The following is a 22,894-nucleotide window of genomic DNA, read 5'->3' on the forward strand; positions in this document are numbered from 1 at the left end:
GACGGACCGAGAAGTTTCTAGAGAAGCAGCTGGGCTGCCACAAAGCGCCCGGCAGTGCCAGGGGCGGGCAGGAAGTGTGTGTTGCCCTTGGGGACAGAGACGCCATCGCCGCGGTGTCTGTGAGAGGGGAAAAGGGCGAGTAAGAGGCGTTTTGCTCACTAGAGAAGGGAGGACGGGCGCGCTTTCACAGCGCTGGCTGCGCTGAACTCGCACAGTTACAGTGTTAGCAGCCCTTTGCAGATGCATGGGCTCGTTTTTTCACCCACCGCGCGCTTGTGGATGATTACGTAGAACAGACGCAGAAACAGGCATGGAAGCAACGTGTCATGAAGCCCGGAGAGCTCGGGCATCCCCTGGCTTGCAGGGCTTGGGAGCCTGGTAGAAACCATGGGCTTAAAACCGGTTGGTTACCCCGGACCAGGAAAAGTGAAGACATGCTCAGGGCACGGAGTGCGAGCTCCGCCAGGGTAAGTAACACCATTTCGTGCCTTGAGCTGCAGCTGCAGGATTTGGGTATCCATCGGAGATGCTACTTCTGAATATGAAGAGTATTAGTGCAAGTGTAGAGGAATTAGCAGACCAGGTTCTGGGGATACTCAGCATCTGTACAAATCTCACAGGTTGTAAGCTACTTTTGGCCAAGTAGTTTCCAACATCAGGCGATGAAGAATCAGACCAGGACCTTGCCCATTACTTCGGACATAATTAAAGTAAAAAGTATTACAGGCTTTCCACCTCCCACTGCAGTCCGTTAACACTGGGTCCCCGCATCAGGCGGCGCCTTTCCGCCCCTTCTTGAGCGTTTCTTTCATCCGTTTTCTCGACAGGTCCTGAGCAGGCGGGCTCACAGCGGTCCCTTTGCCTGCCGCAGTCTCTCACCGCACCGCCAGGTCTTAAAGCCACAAAAGCTGGGGCTGCGGAACAGCGGAGGTACCGCACACTCCCCCTGCCGCTGGCGGAGGAAAGGACAGACGGCTGCTGAGGGGCCTTCTGCATCTTCGGTGTCATGTTTTGAGCCTTCGGTTACAAAGCCGGTCACTGAAGGTAAAAGGGAAAAGGCTCACAGGCTTGTGGGCAGTGTTCCAGAGTTGCGTTTCTGCCGTCTTAAGGCAATACAGACCTCTTAAGTTCAGAAGGGGTCCGTGGAAAGGCTGCAGAAGGCTTGGTGGTAGTATGTGAGATAGCTCTGCGAGCATGTGTGTTACATCTGTCCTGACTCTGCGTGCAACCTGGAGTTGTTCTGTGCCATTATAAAGCTGCATCTGTGCATGGTGCACAGTGACTACAGCAGTCTTAAGTGGGTTCTGCTGATGCCAAAGGAAAGTAGTAGCAGAAGAGCCTAAATAAAGAATCTGTGGTTACTTTAGCAAGTGGGTGTAAACTGCAAAATCTACAGGTTTCCCGTGAAAATGAGCACACTTTTCAACCCCAAGCAAACATACGCTTTAGTGCACTTTCAAACTGAGTAAGTTGGGGAAGGTGGAGAGGCAAAAAACCAGTTGTGGTTTCTGGGTGCGTTTAGTCTAGAAGCTTCTACTGCTGCCAATTTGCAACTTAACATGGATGATTTACCTGGTTACAGGTTAAATCTGTAGGTGGTATAGAGCTAGTTCTGTGTATAGACCCTAATATACTGAGGAACACAAAAGCACTAACCCACAAGTTCTCTGCACTCCCAATATGTCAAATCTGACCCCTCTTTTCACCTAGATTTTCTAAATAAACCAACTATGTCATAGAATCATGGAATAGTTTGGGTTGAAAAGGACATTAAGATTATCTAGTTCCACCCCCCCTGCTATGGGCAGGGACACCTCGCGCTAAACCATGTCACCCAAGGCTCTGTCCAACCTGGCCTTGAACACCCATCAGGGATGCAACATTCACCAGTTCTTTGGGCAGCCCGTTCCAGTGCCTCACCACCCTCACAGTAAAGAACTTCTTCCTTATATCTAACCTGGGCTTCCCTGCCAAATGTGCTAGAACCAAATTCAGGAAAGTGATAAATAGTGAAAAAGGAAAGGAGAGCTTTTAGTGAAGATCTCGTACAGGTTTTATATATCTCATATTTTCAGCCATTCACCTGTTTTTAGCATAGTAATGCAAACTCTTAAGATAAGTAATTTAAACCCAGTACTGCAGGTTGAGTCGCTTAGTAACTTTTCAAGGACTGCTTAGATACTGCTTAAGGGCCTCCCTTAGGGTGCAACAGATGAAAGTGGGCTGTATGTTGAGGTCTTTGTGGAGAAGGGGACAGAGGTAGCAGAAAAAAGGCTGTGGATTTTATAGACTATGTCAATGCTGTAATACTTTCACAGGGGTATGTATGGATAGAAGATAGGTCAGAAGAATCTGCCCTGTCTTCTAAGGCTTCTTTTAAGCCTTAAAAGGCATGTTTATAGTATCATGGCATTGGAAAGGAGCCTTAATATCATGTCAGGCCTATTTTCAGAAGATATATAGTAGAGACAACTAAAGACAGTAGCTAAGCAAGGTGGTAAGAATATAAAGGAAAGATTTCAGAACTCAATGGGTACACTCAGGAGAGGTGGAAATGAGAATTTTGCCAATAGCTTTCAGGCAGAGCAAAAGGACAAGTGAGGTGATTGCCTAAAAGACTGGAGAATAGCTTGGGTGTTAAATGTCCTGAAAACAAAATGAATTGCACCAAGAGTCTTCAACAGCTTTCCAGGACATGAAGGCTATCCAAAACTGGTCGGCAGCATGCTGTATTTATGAACAGGTTTAAATAAAGTTGCTGGAGATAGCAAGGTTTGGACATAAAACACAGAAAGATGACAAAGGGCAATGCAGCTCAGCTGTAGCTTTGTTGACAGGTCCTACACAGGCAAGAGCAGAACTCAAGGTGGCCTAGCCCATCAAGAAGGAAAGACCTTTGGGGTCAGCTGTCAGAGGGTCAACTTTTCAGGTATGTCATGGCTCAAGTCACTGGACTGTGTAGTTTGACCAAAGCCCTGCCATGACAGGCTGTGGCTTGGAGTTTCACGTGCCCAGTTGTGTGGATCAAGCTGGCACCACAGACTCCCACAAACATCGATGAGAGGAATACAAGTCTGTGCAAGCTCAAAGATAACAATATGAGATAACAAGTCACAGAATAACCAAAAAGGGAACAACCCTGAATATTAATTTGTGATTGGAACACAAACTGAGCCCAGCTCATCATGAGCACTGGGCTCATGCTGGATTGGCTTGAAAAGGATGAGCATGGGGCATAAGAAAGGAATAAAGACAGAAGCCATTACACTCTGCCGACTCAGACTAGCTGCCCACTGGCAGATGGACCAACAGCACAGCCATGAGCAGGAGCACCCCTGATGCCAGCTGCCAGGGAAGACACAATTTGACACAGTGTGGCTCGAGTCTGGTGAGGACATGCTCCACGTGTTCAAGGCCAGGTTGGGCAGAGGGAGCGATGTTAAGTTTGTGTGGATTCTGCATTATTTTGTTGCAGTAAGCGGTGCTTCCCTTGAAGTTCACAGTAGGGTACGAGCCTTTGTCAGTCTAATCCTATGCTATTAGTTTGTGTGACATGTCTGTGACAGGCCATAAGCCTGAGTTATACCCTGCCTGTTCTTCATTCTCAGTTTCAGTGGGCTGTCCCAGAATACTGCTTTCCCTTTCTCCCCAGCAGTATATAACAAAACAAAGTCCTGTGTTGTCTTTTTAGTTTAGAAGGGGTAAAGTTGTGTGTCCCTGCCCATTGCAGGGGGGTTGGAGCTAGATGATCTTAAGGGCCTTTCCAACCCTAACTATTCTATGATTCTATGATTTTCCTTATATTTTACCACGTCACTGCAGACTATAGTACACTGTCATGGCCCACGTGCAAAGAGTGTTAGATCTCTTCTGGGTTCCTTTTCAAATGAGAACAATGGTGTTACACTCATCCCCTGCTTTAAAAGCTAGCAACCTTTAGAGGGAAATAATCTGAGCTGTTGCATGGCAGAATGGGGTTGGAAAAGGGCTCTGTGTCTGCAGTTCCGGGAGGTTTCTGCTTCTTGTTCACCAATAGATGTCAACACTTTTCTAAAACTACAGGCCACAGGACTTGCATTTAGGCAACTTCTTGTTTGGTTGGTTTTATTATTTTCTAGTAAGGTTCTGATTTCTTCTGTGCTTCTACTGCTTACTGTTATTTGGTAATCTCATTTATGTGGTATATGCTGTCCTGTTTAGATCACAGATGCAGATTTTTGAAAATACTAAACAGCAGGATTTGGTATACATATCTGTCCATAGATAGCACAGCAGCATTTTACTAGGCTTAGAAATCAGCTGACCAATTCTCTTGCATTTTTACTAAAAAGGTACTTCTTTTTTTCTAATAACTAAACACTGTGATGGTTAAAAAAATTAGGAAATTCCTTTGGTAATTGCTTTCTTGACCCAATTTTAGAGTTGTCATTAATTTACAACCTAGTCTACTTCTTCTTTGGCTCTATTTCCCTTTGCTGTATTTAGCTTTGTTTCTTTGACTTTTGTTATATAACGTTAGAAATGCTTTTTTTGGTGTATTTTTTTCTAAACTTGTCTTTCCCATGCGAGCTTTCTGGCTTGGCTGCCTCCCACTTCTCCACTGCACTTCTGCAGCAGTGTCAGGGGCAGTTCATCTTGGACGTTAGGAGAAGGTTCTTCACTGAGAGGGTGGTCAGTCACTTGAACAGGCTCCCCAGGGAAGTGGTCATGGCACCAAGCCTGTCAGAGTTCAAGGAGCATGTAGATGACACTCTCAGTAATACTGTTTAATTTTAGGTAATCCTGTGAGGAGCAGGGAGTTGAACTTGATGATCCATGTGTTTTCCTTCAAACTTGAGATATTTTATGATTCTGTGATCCCCACGAGGTGCCTTCTTTTTATGGTAGCTTTGAGCAGTTCTTCAAGAAAGGTTGTCGAAGTTTAAATGTTGTACTCCCTTTTGCATGCAATCCATTGCACCTGAATTTATTGATTTATTGCTTCATCTCACCACCCTTGCACATTGCTTGATCTTTACATTTCAGGGATTACTGCTTTACCCTACCCCACGGGTGGCTTCGTTGTGCCTATGCTTTCAGAGCTGTTGAAAAGGGTGGAGAAGCATGCAGAACATACCTGAGATGTTCAGTCCTGAGAGTCGTTGTCTCCAACTTCAGGTTAACACAAATTTGAGCCCTTTCACAAGTGGTCCAGCCTCACAATGACCCTGTGTTCTGCATATATGTGGGCACACGCTGGCTAAGACAGAGTTCCTGATCCTTCAGCAGGGCAGAGCCTGAGCATATTACTGCCCTAACATCAGCCCAGGTTCTCACTTGTATGCTTAGGTCAGCCCTAAAGCCCACTTAACTCTTACAGTGTAGATTCTGTCTTTCTTTGTAAGAACATGCCATAGAACTTTGAATTACACTTGCAGTTTTATGTATGTTAAATTTGCGTTTGTGCTACACAGTACATGAGACACAGAATTGCAGAATCACAGAATGGTTTGGGTTGGGAGGGACTTTCAGTGATCATCTAGTCCAACCCTTCTACCCTGCTGGGACATCTTTCACTAGATCAGGTTACTCAAAGCCCTGTCCAACCTGACTTTGAATGCTTCCACTGATGGGGCATCCACAGCTTCTCTGGTTAACTGCATTCCAGTATCTTACCACCCTCATCATAGAAAATGTCTTCTTTATAGCCAGTCTAAATCTACCCTCTTTTAATTTAAAACCTTGTTGAACGGACATAATGAATATAAGTACTTCTGTCTCTTCAGCAAACAGTGAATGTTAGTGTTCCTTTCCTTGCTCAATTTTTTGATAAACATTAAGAAGTAAGAGCCCACTAATTCTTTACTGCCTGCAGACTTCGAAGCATACCTGGTACTTGGTTATTGTGCAGGCAGATAGACTGTAAATCTGCAAGAGAGGGAAGACTGGAAAGCCGAAGAGTCACCCTATTTAGGAAGAGTAGCCAAATCCCTAGGAATTGACTCACTTGCTTAGGCTGCCTGTGTTCCTAACAAGTGATCCACCTGGTGGCTGTCCTGTGCCTTTTGTCTTTTCCCTCAGATATCACATAGTCCCATACTTTTTACTCATGAAGATCCTCACAGGCTTTACAAGGACCTCAGACTCACCCCAAAGAGGCTGAGCACCTGACATTCAAAGTCTATTTCCCTTACGCACCCTTAGAGCCCTCCCAGCTTACATCTCTCCCAGAGATGTCCTTCCTGAGTGTACCAAGGGGTACCCCTTCCTGTGTGCCACATCGCTTTTGCCTGGGTATGATGGCTTCGTGGGCAGCAGATGATGCAATCTGAAGTCTGCATTTAGTGAAGCCCAGGTACGTTCCCTTGTAATTTTGTCCCATTTTCAGAGACAGAAGAAAGACTAGGAGAGACTTAGTCATCTGGTAGGATTTATAAATGTATGCTCCAATACTTACTCTCAATAATCTCAGATCTGCGGGAAGTGGATGTGGCATCTGTCTGGATGTGAGAGGTGGCAGAGGCAGGAGGTAAGACAAGGAATTGAATCTTTGACTCATTCAAGACACTGTCATGGGGAGCTTCCACTTCCATGTTAAAAAGGGAGGCAGCTAGGAGCCAAGATCTTTCTCTTCCCTCTGTGTTGTGCACAGATCTAATAGTTGTTTCCCTCCTACGTAACATGACATACAGCTCAGTCTTCTGCAGCACCCTACAATTCTTGTTCAACATGGGTGTTCTCTATGCCTGCTGGGTCTTCTCCCTTCTCTCTCTAGAAATAGGAGTTCACCTGTAGTTGTGTCTGCTCGGAGTCTGATGAGTACTCTTTCCTTCCTTCTCTCCACACTAAAATGGTTAATACAATGGAAATGGAGAAATTGTGATTGCATAGAAATTGGGAATTCTGTTATATGGTGATAATTGCATTCAGGTTAAGAGAAAACTCAAAGCCTTCCCAAGACAACCACACCGTGTTCTGGAAAAATGCCAGGGAGCACCCCTTGTTTTATGTGCGTGGAGTTTAGGATGTTAGCTTTCGAATCCTGTGATAAGAAGGGTGTGAGCTAGTAAGTAAAGATTGTTTTTTACTACAAACCTAGTCCTGTAGGGTAGTCCTCTGTAGAATACGAATTGCTGAAACTACCCACCTGATTTTCTTCTCCCCTACACTAGGCTCAGTGTATCAGTACATTAGTATCAAATCCACAGAAGCCACCAGAAAAAAACATCAGTATTTTCCCAAGTGGTGTCACTATTCTGTTGCATGATTCCTGGTAAAACAACCTAAACCACTTAGACCTCGTGTTTGCCTTTATGTTTGCCGTTAAATGTAGGGCTTATTCAAACCTGGGGAAACAAAGCTGGAATTCAGACTAAGCCAGCAAACCAGCACTAAATTACTGGGCAATGTAATTTTTATCGTATGCTAATCAGCAGCTTTGACTCATAAATCCTATGTAAAACAACAGTGGAGTCCCATGAGAGTCTGGGTGGAAAAAAAACAGGAGCTTGCAGGCATGTCCAGAAGATAAGCAATGAGAATTGTACTGTCATTCTTGATCAGGTTGCTGTTTCCAGGCACCCTGTGGCTTGTGACAAATCCAAATCAAGGATGCTGCTTCTCCAAGGATTTTTCTATTTCCCTGTGTTTGCATGCCAATAATTTGCTTTCAGGGTAACCAGATCTGAAATGCATGTGAAGATCAGAGAATGCAGCTCCAGTGCTGGCATGGTGCTGCCAGGGAAACGGCCGGGCTGGCCCCGGAGCAGCTCCCTCCCTTGCCACAGGCATTGTGCTCCAAGCTAGCCTTGTGAATCCTGAATGGCAGGAACTGGGTGTGACTGGGCCGTACTCTGCTTCAAAACCTTCCTGTTTTCACAGTCACAGCCGCCTAGGCTCAGCAGGAGATAACTGGTGAAGACCTGAGCTAAACTTTCAAACTGAGGAAACCTGAATAGAGCACTTGACCCATAGACCTCCAAGGGCTTGGCAGTGGAGGTCAGTACCACTCTCCTTACTTTGTAGATAGGAAAACAGGTGAAACAAAGCTACAGAAGAGGGAAATTGTTTCCTTGAGATCATGGGGCATTTTGGATCAGGGAACTAGGGCATGAATCTCCTATGCTCAAACCTGCTCTTCTAGGTACTGGGACTTAAATTTACAGTTATTCCAGGGGAGTTGGTTGTCTCCATAATTTCTGCTGCCTCTCCTCCCACTCACAGCACCTCCTAATACTAATCAAGGGCTTATAGTGCCTAGTCAGAGGTACAATTTTGGAATACCATCTCACAGCAACTGTGTGCAGCTCAGTATGTATCCAATTAGAAATTAAAATGTGAATCGCATGTTTGAATTATGCCATGTGTTGTGTTGATAAGGACTTTTAACTTCCTGGCTATTTCCATGTAAACCACCTCTATCAGGCAAGTTCCTTGTAGACTTCCTGGAGCCTCTGGCACTCTCCCACTCCATATAAATCATTAATGGGAAAGTGAATACTTTTATTTCCCTGTTCTCCACCATGATGCATAGCAGAATTTATTGAAACAGTCACTTCCTTTTCCTCCATCATCTTGATATACTTTCACTCCTGTTTAAATCGTAAAGTTTTTGATAACAAAGTCAAACAAGCAAAGAAAAAGAATTCTAATCTCTGGAAAAGTTATGCCCACAAAGCCAGTTCCAGTAAATGATTGCCATATGTTTGGAGTTCCTACTAGACAACAAAGAAATGACTCCATAGGGTTGTTACAGCTGTTTGTGATTGCTGAGCCATACTGTATTGAATGTTTGTCTTCACTCCAGCAGATAGGTGTGACCTGAAGATGAAGCCCTCTGCCACCTATGAGATGTTAGTAAATGGTGTCGGGCCATGGGACTTCACTGGTGGTTTTGTTCCTTGTGAACTGCTGCTCGTTGGAGAGGATGCCTATCCTGTGCTTTTGAGCTCTAAGAAGCAGGTTTTGATTGCCGTTTCACGGTATGGGAAGGGCCGGATGGTGGTTGTTGCCCATGAAGGAATCTTGAAGGACTCCAAGTTTTTCCAGTTCCTCACAAATGCTGTGGAGTGGCTCAAGCCTTCCCCTGAGGCCCTGGTTGGGGTCCATCCTCGTTTGGATTCCCTCTCCCAGCTGCTACTCAGGGCTGGCACCAAAGTACATGTTGGGGCAGAGCCTAGTCCCTCCTTGGGGGTGTACTGTATGGAGGCCTATGACTGCACGCAGGCAAAAGGCCTGATTGGCTTTTTAAAGGGAGGCGGAGGGCTGCTTGTTGGTGGCCAAGCCTGGTACTGGGCTAGTCAACATGGCAAGGAGAAGGTGCTGTTTGGATTCCCTGGGAACCAGGTGACGAGTGTGGCTGGTGTGTACTTCACAGGAAATGCTGTGGAGAAAGGCGTCTTCAAAGTTGCCAAGAAAATTCCCAAGATCCCATTAGCTGTCCCGTAAGTACCTGAATTGCTCTCCATCTAAACAACTGATTAGGTTTGGCAGGTGAGGTGTTTATAGAAGATTCTTGAGGTGAGAAATGAGGATGATGGTGAATGCTGATTCTTTAATAGCCAGGATGGGATACAACTGTCTTTTTCAATGGAAGGGGGATCTCTCCAGTGGCTGCAATCAGAAAGTAAGGTGTCTTTGCTTCCAGAACAGCTGGGCCAGGCCTGGGGAATTCGTTGGAAGGGGAAGGAGAAGAGGAGAGCCATCTTTTATAGCAGATTGCCTGACAAGAGTGTGTCTAAGTACAACACAGAACATGGGGACAGGAGGAGGTACCTCTCCCTCTCCCAACATGTGTATACAGGTTCAGGGCAAGTTTCCCACAGTTCAAAACCAGTTTGGAGATGGAGCACCAGGCTAGCCCTCTGGGCCAGGCTGTGGCTGGCAGCTGCTAAACCTGTTTAGCCTGTTTGAAGAAATTCACCTTCTGCAGGTGAAACCTTGGGGCTGGCAAATAGCTGAGGAGAAGGGCTGGGTGCCACATCTCTTCTCAGCTCCTGACACAGGCTGTAGGCAGGAAATCTCCATGCTCCCAGTTTGTCTGGGGCAGGTGCTGTGCCATATGCCTGGGTACATACTGTGTTGACAAAGGGTCTCAGTGAAGTAATAACCAATGGAAAGCTGCAGATTTCATTCCTGTCCTGTGGGCATGCAGAAGGGTAGCATTGTTTATTCTTATTGAGTTGGCTGCAGTGGCCACGTAACAACAGATTTTTTCCAGGTTTTGGGGCAAAACCATGTTTGGCAGAACCAGGAGAAAGTGTAAGCAAAGTAAATGAAAGTAATTCAACATGTCTTTCTCCACAGTAACATACAGGAGTCATTTGGAAATAGCAGAGATAAGAGGGCCTTACACAGTATAATCTCTTTATATTGTGGAGGCCACAATAATTAGTGATAATGTGAGGATTATGTCTTAGAGCCCTGATTCATCTTCTAGTCACTTGTTATTTCTCTAGCTGTGTGTCTGCCTGTCCATCTTGCCCAGCTCAACAGTGGCAGAGGATGGGAGAAAACACACAGAAATCTTTTGGGCTTGCCTAGTTCATAATGACTAGGGTAGGGTAAATGGGGAAAGTTTCTGTTTAGGAGATAACAGAATGATGAGATAAATGATGTGCCAGTTCCCACATCATTTGCAGTTTAAACAATACAGAAGGTCTTCTGATTTTTTAGTTTCTGCAATGTATTTAGATTGTTAAGCTGCTCTTCATAGGTCTTGAAACTTTGTTTTGACCTCTTCTTTCTCTCTGTTCTTTTAAATGTGTGCTGAGATCCTTACAGATTTGCTTGGCTGTAAAAACTGAGGCTTTAAAAAGGGAAAAATTAGGTACTGGTGAATATTTTATTTTTTATGAAAGAACTGATAACATGATGTACTAGGATAAGTAATAAGAAGAAGGTGAGGTGTGCAAGGTGGCCTTTTGTGCAAAAGATTCTGAGGCTGCGGCTAATCTGGACCTCTCTTGGTTCTGCAGGCACCAGGCCAACCTCAGCCGTGATGCTGAGTTTCTCCTGAACGGTGTGTTGGAGTTGGATTTGGTGACTGGGGGCATACCCTCCACCTTACTGGTGCACGGCGAACTCTGCTTCCCTCTCTGCCTGGACAGCTCACACCGCTGCCTCTTAGCTGCGGGACGCTATGGCCGAGGCCGCGTTGTGCTGGCAAGCCATGAGAGCCAGCTGTTCTCCCCAAAGCTGTCCAGATTCCTGCTCAATGCTGTCTGCTGGCTGGATGCTGGGAGAAAAGGGCTGGTGGGTGTGGATACCAGCCTGAAGAAGCTGTGTAGCCTCCTCTCTCAGGGAGAGGTGAAGTCGCAGGTGTCACAGCTGACAGACGACATGAGTGTGTACTGCTGCTCTTCTCATGGCATCAGAGAGGCGGAGAGGGTTCACGCTTTTGTGGCAGAGGGAGGTGGCCTACTGATCGGGGGCCAGGCTTGGTACTGGGCTTCCCAGAACTGTGGCAAAGCTGCTGTGGCACAATATCCTGGCAACAAAATCCTGAATCGCTTTGGGCTGAGCATCCTGGGGCAGAGCACCAAGGCAGCTAAGTACCTGCCTGTGGGGCCTGGGGAGCACTACCACTTCCGCAAGGCACTCTCTCTTTTCAGCAGGCATGTAGACAAGCATGAGGAGGTCCAGGCCCCCATGAAGGACTGGCTGCAAAGGCTAGCGCAAGACTGCGCTGCCTTTCTGCACATCCCAGTCCACGACTGCCATGCGTATGCTTCGCTCCACCGCATCCTGACCAAAGTGCTTCAGAGAAGCGGGATCCCGCAAGTCAGCAAGCAGTGCCCTGTCAAGAGCAACTCGAAAGAGGCAGTCCTTCTGTGCATGGCAACTGAGCTGTCCTTAACCACGACAGACAGTGCAGCCCTAGTGCAGAAATCTGCTGCTGGGGTCTGTGCCCTCCCCATCACTGTGGAAATTGATGGCACAAACCCAGGTGAGGAGTATATCTCACTTCTTTCTGGCATCCCGTTGCAGGGATTGGTGGGGTGTCTGTCCTAAATGTTCATGTGTCTGCATACATCTTAATATGAGCACAGATGTGTGGTTTCACTATAGACTTGTGAGGAGGCTGTCCTCTGTGTAGTGGCAGACAGGCTCCTTATGTGATCAGCCCTGATTTCAGCACTCTGAAACACCCCATGGAAGTCCTGTTTCCTCACTGTTGGTGCACTGGCACTTGGCAGAAGAACCACCTGTCAGAGGTGCCTCAGGGTACTTGAACAGCACAATGGCTTTGGCGAGAAAGCTTCCTTGAGAAACCCTAGCCTCTGTGTTGCAGGTTGTTATTGCCATAGTTGTGCTGGTACAACTGTCCATGGGGCCATCCTACGAAGAGGTAGGAGTTAGGAATGACAGGCTTGTTTTTTATCTTGATAACTTCGGGTAGTTATAGCACAGTCTCACAGCTTGTGTTAGCACAGTTGATGGAGTGAAGGTCTCATTTCGGGGTGAAAATGAGGCTGAATATATTGGATTTAGCACAGTATTTTTGACCAGAAATGCTCAGAATTTGTGTCATTTCACATAAATGAAAGAAATGCTAGGAAACCCTGGACACTGTTTCAAAACTGCCTTTGGTACAAATTCAGCAAAACTGAGAAAAATTGGTGAAACATTGTGATATGGTCTAATTCACACTTTTCCTTGGATTAGATTTTGCTTGACAAAACCGGTCCTGCCTTCTTAGAGGGCAGGAAAGTCTGTCATTTAGGTGCTTTATTACAGTTCAGCTCTTTTTAGGACTTTTACTGTTCGTGTTGAAATATGCCTGAGTAAACTTTATGTCAGAATTAGGGAGTGGATTTTGCCTGATCAGTACAATAGAGATGAATCAGTTTTGTTCTGTGTATTACAGATGTTTACAGAGACCTAGGCAGAGGAGACTTGCATTTCCATGGGAAGACTGTCTAAAACCGCTATAAGTTGTAGTGGTATGGTGGGATACTCATCTTACAGTTACATCTAGCATAGCAAAGCATTTTAGGCTTTCTCATAGCTTCAGGCAGCTAGAAATGGAAATTCCTGGTGCTGGGCCAGTCAGTAAGGAAAAATGCAATGTCACTGTCGGTCTGTTGTTTAGGAAATGTTTTATGACCATTACAACTTCAGACATGTTTAATACCACCACAATATGCACCTCTTTTGAGGGCCTTAGGGCAAGAGGATGGGAGTGAAGGAAGTGTAGGGGTTTTGGTTTCTTCTCTTATTTTTTTTGTTTACGATGATTATTATTTTTAAAAGATACTAGTAACATTTTTAAGCTTGGCATTTACAGAAGTTCAAGTTTGGGTGGGCCTGCTTCCTACTGGTGTGATGATCTTGTTCACACTGGTACCCTATTGCTTTAAAACTGTATTTTTGACAGGCTGGATAAAGCATGAGACAGTTCTGTGAGTGTAGAGCAAGGGAAAATAAAATGAATGAAGAGTCTTCTGTTGCAGCTTGAAATCTCCAGAATCTGTAACATCAGGACAAAGAAGCGCTTGGCTATTTAAGACTACGTTCTCTTATGTTTTAGGTAAGACAGCCTGGAGGAGTACGGGACTCTACGTCCCCGAAGGGCCCCCAGCAGTTATATCATTCCCTTGCCGGGTGGTGGGTGCTGGTCTAAAGGTAAGCTGTCTCTAATGTGGCTTCTATTTACACCCATCCATTTGTCAGGTGACACTCAAAAATTAGCACCAGGAAGGGTTTTCTCACTGGTTTTGCTGCCTTTTCAGTTATTTCCTACTGCTGCCACTCTGTGGCACTTTTTATTAATTGGCCTGATTTTTCACCTTATTTCCCACTTTCCTGTTGTATTCCTCTTATTTCTGTGTGATGGCAGGGTAAGCGAGTGTGGCTGCTGCCTGAAGGCAGCTGTATTGGGGGTTTTTGTTGTTACTGTGCAAAGAGAACTGATCAAGGTCATTTTCAGGGCCAAGATAAATAGAGTCCTTCTATGTGTCAAATTTAGTTCTGTCTCTCCAGATCATAGAATAGTTAGGGTTAGAAAGGACCTTAAGGTCATCTAGTTCCAACCCCCCTGCCATGGGCAGGGGTACCTCACACTAAACCATGTCACCCAAGGCTCTGTTCAACCTCATAATCTCCAGTCTCAGATCTCTCATAAGGTACTTGCACAGTGCTATCACTATTGCTATGTAGATATATCCAGATCAGGTATAAACTAGTTACTTTGGATCTTGTTCTCTGCAAAGAACAAGCAGATAAATGCTTACCTGCTTGGATATTTTTTGCAGTGAGCTCCCTGCAGCTGACAGGCAAAATAAACTCAGGGGTTTCTCTCTGGTTTCTCTCTGTTTCTCCACAGCCACGTGCTGTCTGGTTTACTCTATGAGGAGCAAGGATGAGGCACAGTGAAAGAAGCCAACAGTGATCACATCTCTCCAACTTACATGTTACAGGATGTGACTTTGGTGCTGGTGAAGGGTGCAGGAATTAGCAATGCAAGTACAATGCAACAACAGATGTCACTGCAGTACGCTGAAGGATGTAGTTGGGCCAGTAATAATGGGAATATAGCTGTAAGACTGCCTGAGATAGGGATAGCACTAAACTTCACCAGTGTTTTTTTTGCTCTGTTTGCTGCTTCTTGTCACCACAGGCTGAAAACTTGCGCTAGGCTGGAAGGCCTTCTGTGTTTGTGCCCTGCAGGGACAGTGCTGCAGCAGGTGCCTCAAGGTGTTGTGGTTGGTCTGCCAAGTCACACTTGGAGCCCTTTGACCAGCTGTTCCTACCCTCCTGTTTGCCAGGTTCAGATTGGGTGTCACACGGATGACCTGTCTCACGCCCCAGAGCTGAAACGGGCCCCAGTGGTAATACGCACATGTGATATTGCCAGCCAGAAACAAACTGTTTCCTGCCTCTGGGGTGGCCTCATTTACATCGTGGTACCAGCAAAGAGCAACCTGGGAAAAGTGCCCATCACAGTGGAAGGGGCAGTCAGAGCTCCTTTCTTCAAGCTTGGTAGGTTTTTTTTTACCTTGGTGCTTTTCTCTTTAGCATTGTTCAAAGATGCTGCTGTCCTGTGCCTGAAAGAAAGGATGATTCTGTGCTTAGAAATATCTTAGAAATGCGTGGGGTTAGGAATACCTAGATTTAGTTTCCTTGCTTCGTTGTCCTCTGGGATTCCAGGACTTGGTCACACTGTGCCTGTTATATGGCAGGAGATAGGTGAAGGAGCTGTCACAAAATTGGCGGGGTTTGTCCAAACCAAGATTTCTTGGATGTTGGAGTTGCCATTTCCGATGGAAACCACTGTGTTGGAGGGAGACAGGCTGGCCCTCTGTCACAATAAAGCTTGCTTTGTCTTCTGCCTGCTTTACTGTGCCCCCATATGGCCATTTTTAGTCCCTACAGTAAATCTGTGCTGAATTTCCCATGTTGCTCTCAGTGTCTCTTCCATTAACACAGTTTCTTCTTGCTTTTCTGTCAAACTAAAGAAAACCAGGGCTGTTACATGAAACAGCAAATCTCTGCTGAAGAAGAAGAAATGAGGTCATCAAGAGACACTGGAGAAGCCTGATGCTTCTTGTTCTCAGATGGAAAACAGGGATCTGTTCTAGCTATGCTACTACTCTGTTATATGCCAGTCCTTTTCTGTCTGTTTCCCATCCATTAAAGAGCCTGAGGAGACTTCTCAAGCACAGCATAAGGATAAACTAGCTAAAAGCCACCACCCCCAGTTATGCAACTACCACATACTGTTTTCCAAGAGAATTTCATTAATCTGATCTCTTTCTCCAGCTTAACCTCTTGGAGCATGTTCAAAAGTCAAAGTTGTGCTAAACTGCTTTTTCTGTGTTATACATGTAGGGGAGACCTGTGAAAGAGAGTGGAAAGCCTGTATCCGGCACTACCCTGCTCCCTGGGCAGAACTCGCTGTTGAGAATCTCATCCTAACAGTGCCGTCTGACAGTGTCCGTCAGATTGAGAACCCGCAGCCGCTGCTGACCCTGTGGAATGAGATCATGGTGGCAATAAGCAAATTGGCAGCCATACCAACAAAATTCTCAAGGCCAGAAAGGATTGTAACAGATGTCCAGATCTCATGTGGTAGGTACATTGTCATGTAGCCTTCTCAAGGGCTAAGAGACAAGTGGCCTCTAGCACCAATGCCTGTTCCTTTGGGGGTGTTTTGCAAAGCCCAGACTGGGAATATATGTAAGGTGTTAAATGACTGTGACCCATGCATAACTGTAAGCTATTTCATCAGGATGGAAATAATGGTAAGGCAGGGTTTGAAAAATGTATCGACCCTTTCAGGTGCCTCCCACTCTCTCTGAGTGTTGTCTCACTCAGCTCTTCTTCTGCCTGCTTGTGTTAAGAAGCAGAGCTGCTGACTACAGTGGCTTTTACTTGTGTGTAGTTCTCATTCATTCTCCCTCCTGAGTGCACTGTAGGGTCAGTACAGCTGGGAGACAGCAATCTGATTTCTGTTTTTCCCCTGCCTCAGCCACAGGACTGTTCTCACACATTCAGTGCCAACTGTTGAACCTGTGTGTGCCTACCTGCTCCGCAGGTATTGTTGGTTACTGTGGGCAGAGCTTGGCCAGAAAAGATGTGTGCCTGAGGTGACGGCAGTGGAGAAGTAGAACCAGTATCACTGTCAAAGCTCATGACTTTGCTCCACCCCCTGCTCCCTCCCCAGTTTTTCCAGTTCTGAACTGAGTGGATTTGATCTATAGTCAAATTATATGGTAAATGTGGAACTTTGCAATGCAAGTTTTGTTCAGCTGTTTTTCAAAATAGATAGATAAATTCATCATCCCACAATGAGACAAGGGCTTGGCATGAACACTAATGTCCTAACCCTTTGCTAAGCCACATGGAAAGAATTTGTTGCACATCTTGGGAGCAAATGCCAGTTTAAAAAATCATAGTCTGCAGACATAAAATTCCCTTCTGTTTTGGGTGGACTAAATGGTTTCACTCGCATTTTTGGACCTGATTTTTTGGAGTGCCAGTGGCTGCTAAATACAGGTATCCATCGTACTGAAAAGAAGAGGGAGCTGAAGATCTTAAATGGTTCCTGCAGGAAGGGGCTTGCTATTCGTGTTACCAAACTTGCTTCATGTTCTCTACAACCTGAGTGTTGTAGACAAAGTTGTGTAGGCTCCCTGTGTAGTGAGTGTAAAGGGCTGCTTAATCCCCTGCTACAATAGGTGTTTGAGTTCAGGTGTGTGACTCTTGTATAAAGTTTTGGGAATCTTCAAAAATAAGGACAAATTAGGGATGAAGACACCAAGGAGACATAAAATCCCTTGCAGTGCAAGATTCTTGCCTAGCATGATGCTAGGAAGTTGTTTATAGAATAGCTGTCTGTGAGGTTAAAAACAGGCTTAAGCATGACCAGCTTTGCAGCCCTTGAGCATGACAAACTGTGACTTCCATGTGTCTCATCCACACTGCTGATTACTGGAGTGCAGACATGCAGTACCCACACTCTGCATGGGAAGACTTAAGCTCTGCCAGGGTGCTGAACCACATTATTGCATGGTTGGATTGACACCCACTGTGCTCAGTTTGTGAGAGTTCAGATGTATTGTGGGCAACAGTCAGGCTTTTTCTTTGGTCCTGAAATCTCACCTTCAGTCCAATCATGAGCATATGCTTGTGTAAACCTGTGTTTAACTGACCCTTCTAGTAGTGCTACCTTTATACTGCTTATTTAATTATTTGTTAGGGTGAAAGGTAGTATTTCTGTATCTCACAAAGGAAAAAAATTTTCATTCATAGAATCATAGAATCACAGAATAGTTAGGGTTGGAAAGGACCTCAAGATCATCTAGTTCCAACCCCCCTGCCATGGGCAGGGACACCTCACACTAAACCATCCCACCCAAGGCTTCATCCAACCTGGCCTTGAACACCGCCAGGGATGGAGCACTCACAACCTCCCTGGGCAACCGATTCCAGTGTCTCACCACCCTAACAGGAAAGAATTTCCTCCTTATATCCAATTTAAACTTCCCCCGTTTAAGTTTTAACCCGTTACCCCTTGTCCTGTCACTACAGTCCCTGACGAAGAGTCTCTCCCCAGCATCCCTATAGGCCCCGTTCAGGTACTGGAAGGCTGCTATGAGGTCCCCACGCAGCCTTCTCTTCTCCAGGCTGAACAGCCCCAACTTCCTCAGCCTGTCTTCATACGGGAGGTGCTCCAGTCCCCTGATCATCCTCGTGGCCCTCCTCTGGACTTGTTCCAGCAGTTCCATGTCCTTTTTATGTTGAGGACACCAGAACATGGTAATACAGTGTGATTTGTGAGATGAAGGAAAGGCAATAGAGAATTGATAGAAAAATATACAGTCATTTATGTCTTAAGAAACATTGGGGCGATCACTTACGATGTGTGTTGGTACCTCTCTTTCCTGCAGGCTTGATGCATGCTGGCTACCCCATCATGGGGCACCTAGATTCAGTGAAGGAGATGTTAGATGTGAAGCATATGCAAACTACTGGTCTTTGGGGTCCTGTCCATGAGCTGGGACACAATCAACAGCAGCAAGGATGGGAGTTTCCTCCTCATACCACAGAGGCCACCTGCAACCTCTGGTCTGTCTATGTTCATGAGAAGGTGCTGGGGATTCCCAGGCATCAGGCCCATCAGGCTCTGAAGTCACAGTGTCGGGAGGAAAGGATAAAAGAGTATCTGAACAAAGGTGCTCAACTGAAGGACTGGAAGGTGTGGACTGCTCTGGAGACATACCTGCAGGTAACTGGGAAAAGCAGGTGTATTAGCGCAGTCAGTGAAGCCTGTGTCAGAAGAATGTCTGCAGCCTCGTGACTGTAGCTGTCATGTCTTGTGTTTGCTTACAGTCTGGGTTCATGCTGAGTCCAAAAGCACCTGAGAGGTGTACAACAGAGTGTCTAACGCTGATGTCTCCTGAAAACCTTCCTTTGCCAGATTTGGGGTTAGCTGCTCAGGGAGAGGGCTAAGTGCAATATAAAAATCTTTTTCCCTAGGGGAGAAACAGGAACTGCTCCTTGTTACACAGCATGGGAAAAGGGTGAACAAACTTGAGCACAGCCCTTTAATCTGCTGCAGATTTCCTGTGGTACATTGAGCCAGTTGGTAAAAACCCCCTTGGCATTGTAAAGTGTGTAGAAGAGCCAGGATTCTATCAGTATCCTGGTGAGTTACATAGCTAGGCTCTACAAAACATAGCAAAGAGCAGGGTGTTCATATCAGCTGATGCTCCGAGTAGAGCCAGTGTAGTCCATCAAGCAACAAGGGAACAGGTTCTGTTTATCCTCTTGCACACGTAACCAGATCCCTCACTGTGGTCAAGACTCTAAATCAAGAAGCCTGTCCTAGATTAAAGTGCATTATCTTGAGGAGCATGAAAGAGAGATTTTTCACTTTCCCGTTTCCCTTAATCCTCATAGGAACTGCCTAGTCCAGTGATAGTCTCAGCACCAGGAGTTTTCATATCAATAGGGAATTATCAAAGGTAGATAACCTGCCAGTTTGTTCTACCTAAGGTATAAGTGCTGAACTGTTTAGCTGTTGCAGCATGATGGGAGATTTGTGGAATGCAGTTTAGTGTCAATCTGTTTCATATTAGAAAGTGAGATGCAAATCATGGCTTGGTAAAGAACTATGGACATTGAGTAGACATTCCTCATCCTGTCATGGTGTTATTCCAAGTCAGCTCTTCATAGTAAGCTTATCTTAAGCAACAACGTAGGTTGTTATAACAGCAACATCATTTTTTCTATCTGAATCCCTTTTGTTCTTATTCCTAGCCAGAGCATGCCCTGCTCACAATCTATCCTTCCTGTTTTCTGATTGCTCCTTGTTCTCCTGCACTCCTTCTTTCCGGGTTTTCTGTAGGTGTCTTCTTTGATGCTTCTTCACTGCAGAAGAAGCTTTCCTCTGCTCAAAGCAGCAGCTTGTATAGTAGGTTGGTGGCATTTCTGGCTGCTCCCAATGCATCTTTTGACTCTGTTTTAGGAGGCCGTTGTAATGGGAAGATGTATTTTTCTGTATGTAATGCTCTGAATTATGCTCTGAAGCCTGAAAGTTGGATGCATTCGTCCAACACATTTATGCTAAAAACCGCTGCAGAAACCTATGGGATTTTCTATTGCTTACAACACAGGTATACTGCCAGTGAAATGAGAACTTCATTCTTTTTACAATGTATTCTTCTCCATCAGTTGCAGGAAGGGTTTGGTTGGGACCCCTTCATCCATCTCTTCTCTGACTACCAGAAAATGTCCACCATCCCAAAAGACAACCCTTCTAAGATGAACTTATGGGCACAGAAGTTTTCTCAGCAGGTGAATAAGAACTTGGCTCCATTTTTCACAGCCTGGGGATGGCCTATCAAGAAAGAGCTGTCTGTGGAACTGTCCTGTCTACCCAGTTGGGAACAGGACCCAATGAGATCCTATAGACCATGAAGGGAAAAGATGTAAATCTTGATTCTCATACAAGCTGTGGCCTATCTTTTTATCGTTGTGTGTTGATAGCTCATGACAGCATCCATGATAGCTCACTGGGTGCTTAGCTTTAGCTTCTTGCTGTCAATCGAGGTCAACCACAAAAGAAATTCAGCTGAATCTTGTGTGTGGATCAGCAATGATCTAAGCCATTTTCTGAAGGGTTAAATGATGCACAAACTTTGTTCTGGGTTTTTCACCTCAGGAGGACTGTAATTCTGAGTAGATTTAGTTCCTGCAGAAGCTGTCTCTTACAAAATGGAAGTTTTCTGGGTGGAGCAGTCACTGGAGCAGTCTCAAGGGCAATACCAATAGAACATTGGATCTTCAAAATAAATAGTAGCCTCCACAATGTTGTATTTTTCAATTATAATCGTAATGACATGAGATTTTCACTGTTGTTTTGGTTACCCTAAAATCCCTAATTTTTAATTGCTCTAAGCATGCAGAACTTCCAGCCCTACTATCACACAAGTGACCTTATAATGCTTATATACAGCTTATACAATACACTGAAATGCTGTAGATTTCTTCCTACATTGTATGGCTGTGGCCTAACATCCAGCTTCGTGTGCATAAGTCAGTCATAAGTTGCCATAGCCTGACAGCAAGATACATGCCATGCAAGGCAGAAGAGTGGAACCAAAGAGGGAATTTGATTATAGTCAGAGAGGAGGAAGACAACAGTTCATCAAAACAGAGGCCCAACCTTTTCCAAGGAGCAACAAAACTTAGTTTTTGCTACTTTTTTCACAATTGCTTGGCTTTTACAGGGACTGGAAAACTTGTTAATGCTTAGCCTAATAGCATACCAGTCCCAACCCATTCCTTGTGTATCAGCAGTAAATAAAACAATCATGTGGACTCTAAGGTTGTGTATGTGGTCCTTCTTCATTGTCTCACAGTAAAAAAAATGAAAAGCCTAACTAGAAATGACCCAAGGATTTGTTACAGCACCTTTTCGTTTTTTGTTCTGGCCCAGATATGGTTGATTTTCCTTTAATTCACTGGCCTAATATTTTGCTTTGTCTTTCAAACTTTCTTTCAACTCTTATTCCTTCCTATTATGTGGTGTTCTTCCAGTAAAATAAATGCAGAGGCTAATCTTAGCTTAGTGTTTTAGTACTGTTTTGGTCCTGATTTGGAGATTCAGATGAAAATTCACATGGTACAAATACTTAGACCTGACCCTATCTGCAGAAGCGGATTTCATCCCTAATGAGTTTACCAATGAAAGTTCAATTCATGTCCATTAACAAAATACTCAAAATAGTATCAGATCTCTTAACCTAAGTATGACAGGATTTAGGGTTTTTCTTCTTTTTTTTCGTGAATTGCACAGGAAACCTGCAGATGTTTGGGCTATTCTGAGGGAGCTGCTTTACTTGCCCTGTAATCATCGCACCAATCTAGAGCATTGTTTTAAGCTTAAATTGCCTTCTGTAACAGTGAGCACCTGAGCACCATGCCCTCCAAAATAAATAGAACTCTGTGAAATATACAGACATAATTCTGGTAAATTATCCCTGTTCTTTTTTTGAAAGAGAAACAGTGCAGTACAGCTTGGGCGATACGACCTACTTTGTGAACTTGGTAGTTCACACTGTTTAGTGTCTGTGGACTTTCATGAAACTGTAATCCAAAAATCCGCTACTTAGATGAGACTTCTTTTCAGCGTCAAATGAGTTGCATTCTTAAGTATCTGATATTGTCTTTCTCATATGCAATGTTTGTCTACCTTCTCTTTTTGGACCTACATGAAAAAGGGTTAAAAGCAGGGGATATTACTGAAACCTTGGGCTACATAGATGAATCAACAGCTGTTACTTTCTCCATTTGCCTCTACAGTAAAAATTGGCCCTATTGTGTGACACTGGATTAACTCTTGCAGGATAATAATTTATATAGATAGTCTCTGTGCCTGGATGGAACTGGAAAAACAGCTGGCAGTTAACTACACTGGAAGGCCCCTGGTAAAGGAAGAAGTCACTGGCTGAGAGCACAAGTGCTTGCAAACCAGAAGCCTTGTCTTTGTCCAGCATGGCCATTATTTGGGTTGAAGGTCATGGTGGAGTAAGAGCCCAGGAGGTCAGAAGTTGATAGAACATCAGACTGGGACTCTCCCATTGCGTGGTTAACATGTACATCACCTGCTTCGGTTTTTGGACTTATTTCTTCCTCTGGGTCCTAAGGAGGCTCAGTATTGCTGACTTTGAGCTCAATACGCTGACCATCTTGATGATTTCTTTGGGGGCTGTTTGGAGTATTGAATTCAGTGGGACTGGGGACATCGCTGTTCTCCCCTAAATCAGCGGAGTCAAGATCCTCTACACAGATGAAGCTGAAATACATACTTTGGCAGCTCTGTGATCCATAGAATGCCAGTGTGTGAGCTTAGGTACGGAACTGATGTGTGCACTGATGTAGACAGACTATGACTATGCTACAGCCT

At 45.0% G+C, this 22,894-nt stretch overlaps 1 protein-coding gene across 4 annotated transcripts; it reads left to right on the forward strand.

Moving 5' to 3' along the window:
• Window positions 1–17: 17 nt before the first annotated feature.
• On the forward strand, window positions 18–20,729 carry TCAF2 (TRPM8 channel associated factor 2). Of its 4 annotated transcripts, none has more exons than XM_065675099.1 (10): window positions 18–467; window positions 828–1,044; window positions 7,861–7,977; window positions 8,786–9,422; window positions 10,956–11,926; window positions 13,511–13,605; window positions 14,748–14,961; window positions 15,811–16,050; window positions 18,372–18,709; window positions 20,158–20,729. In XM_065675099.1, exons 4-10 carry the CDS (start codon window positions 8,806–8,808, stop codon window positions 20,401–20,403), a joined length of 2,721 nt encoding a protein of 906 aa, XP_065531171.1. In that variant the 5' UTR covers window positions 18–467; window positions 828–1,044; window positions 7,861–7,977; window positions 8,786–8,805; the 3' UTR covers window positions 20,404–20,729. The 4 variants fall into 4 exon arrangements, with proteins under 4 accessions (XP_065531171.1, XP_065531160.1, XP_065531180.1 ...); XM_065675088.1 differs by having other exon boundaries at window positions 8,789–9,422; XM_065675108.1 differs by lacking the exon at window positions 828–1,044 and having other exon boundaries at window positions 8,789–9,422.
• Window positions 20,730–22,894: the final 2,165 nt, after the last annotated feature.

Source organism: Lathamus discolor, chromosome 1 (assembly GCF_037157495.1).
Source record: "Lathamus discolor isolate bLatDis1 chromosome 1, bLatDis1.hap1, whole genome shotgun sequence".
In the NCBI taxonomy this organism is placed as follows: domain Eukaryota; kingdom Metazoa; phylum Chordata; class Aves; order Psittaciformes; family Psittacidae; genus Lathamus; species Lathamus discolor.

Bases quoted from the DNA above. Each gene is read 5' to 3' on its own strand.
- TCAF2 (XM_065675078.1), top strand. From the start codon at position 8,767: ATGTTTGTCTTCACTCCAGCAGATAGGTGTGACCTGAAGATGAAGCCC. The intron at 11,927-13,510 runs GTGAGGAGTATA...CTTATGTTTTAG, and splicing joins AATTGATGGCACAAACCCAG to GTAAGACAGCCTGGAGGAGT. The intron at 13,606-14,747 runs GTAAGCTGTCTC...CCTGTTTGCCAG, and splicing joins TGGTGGGTGCTGGTCTAAAG to GTTCAGATTGGGTGTCACAC.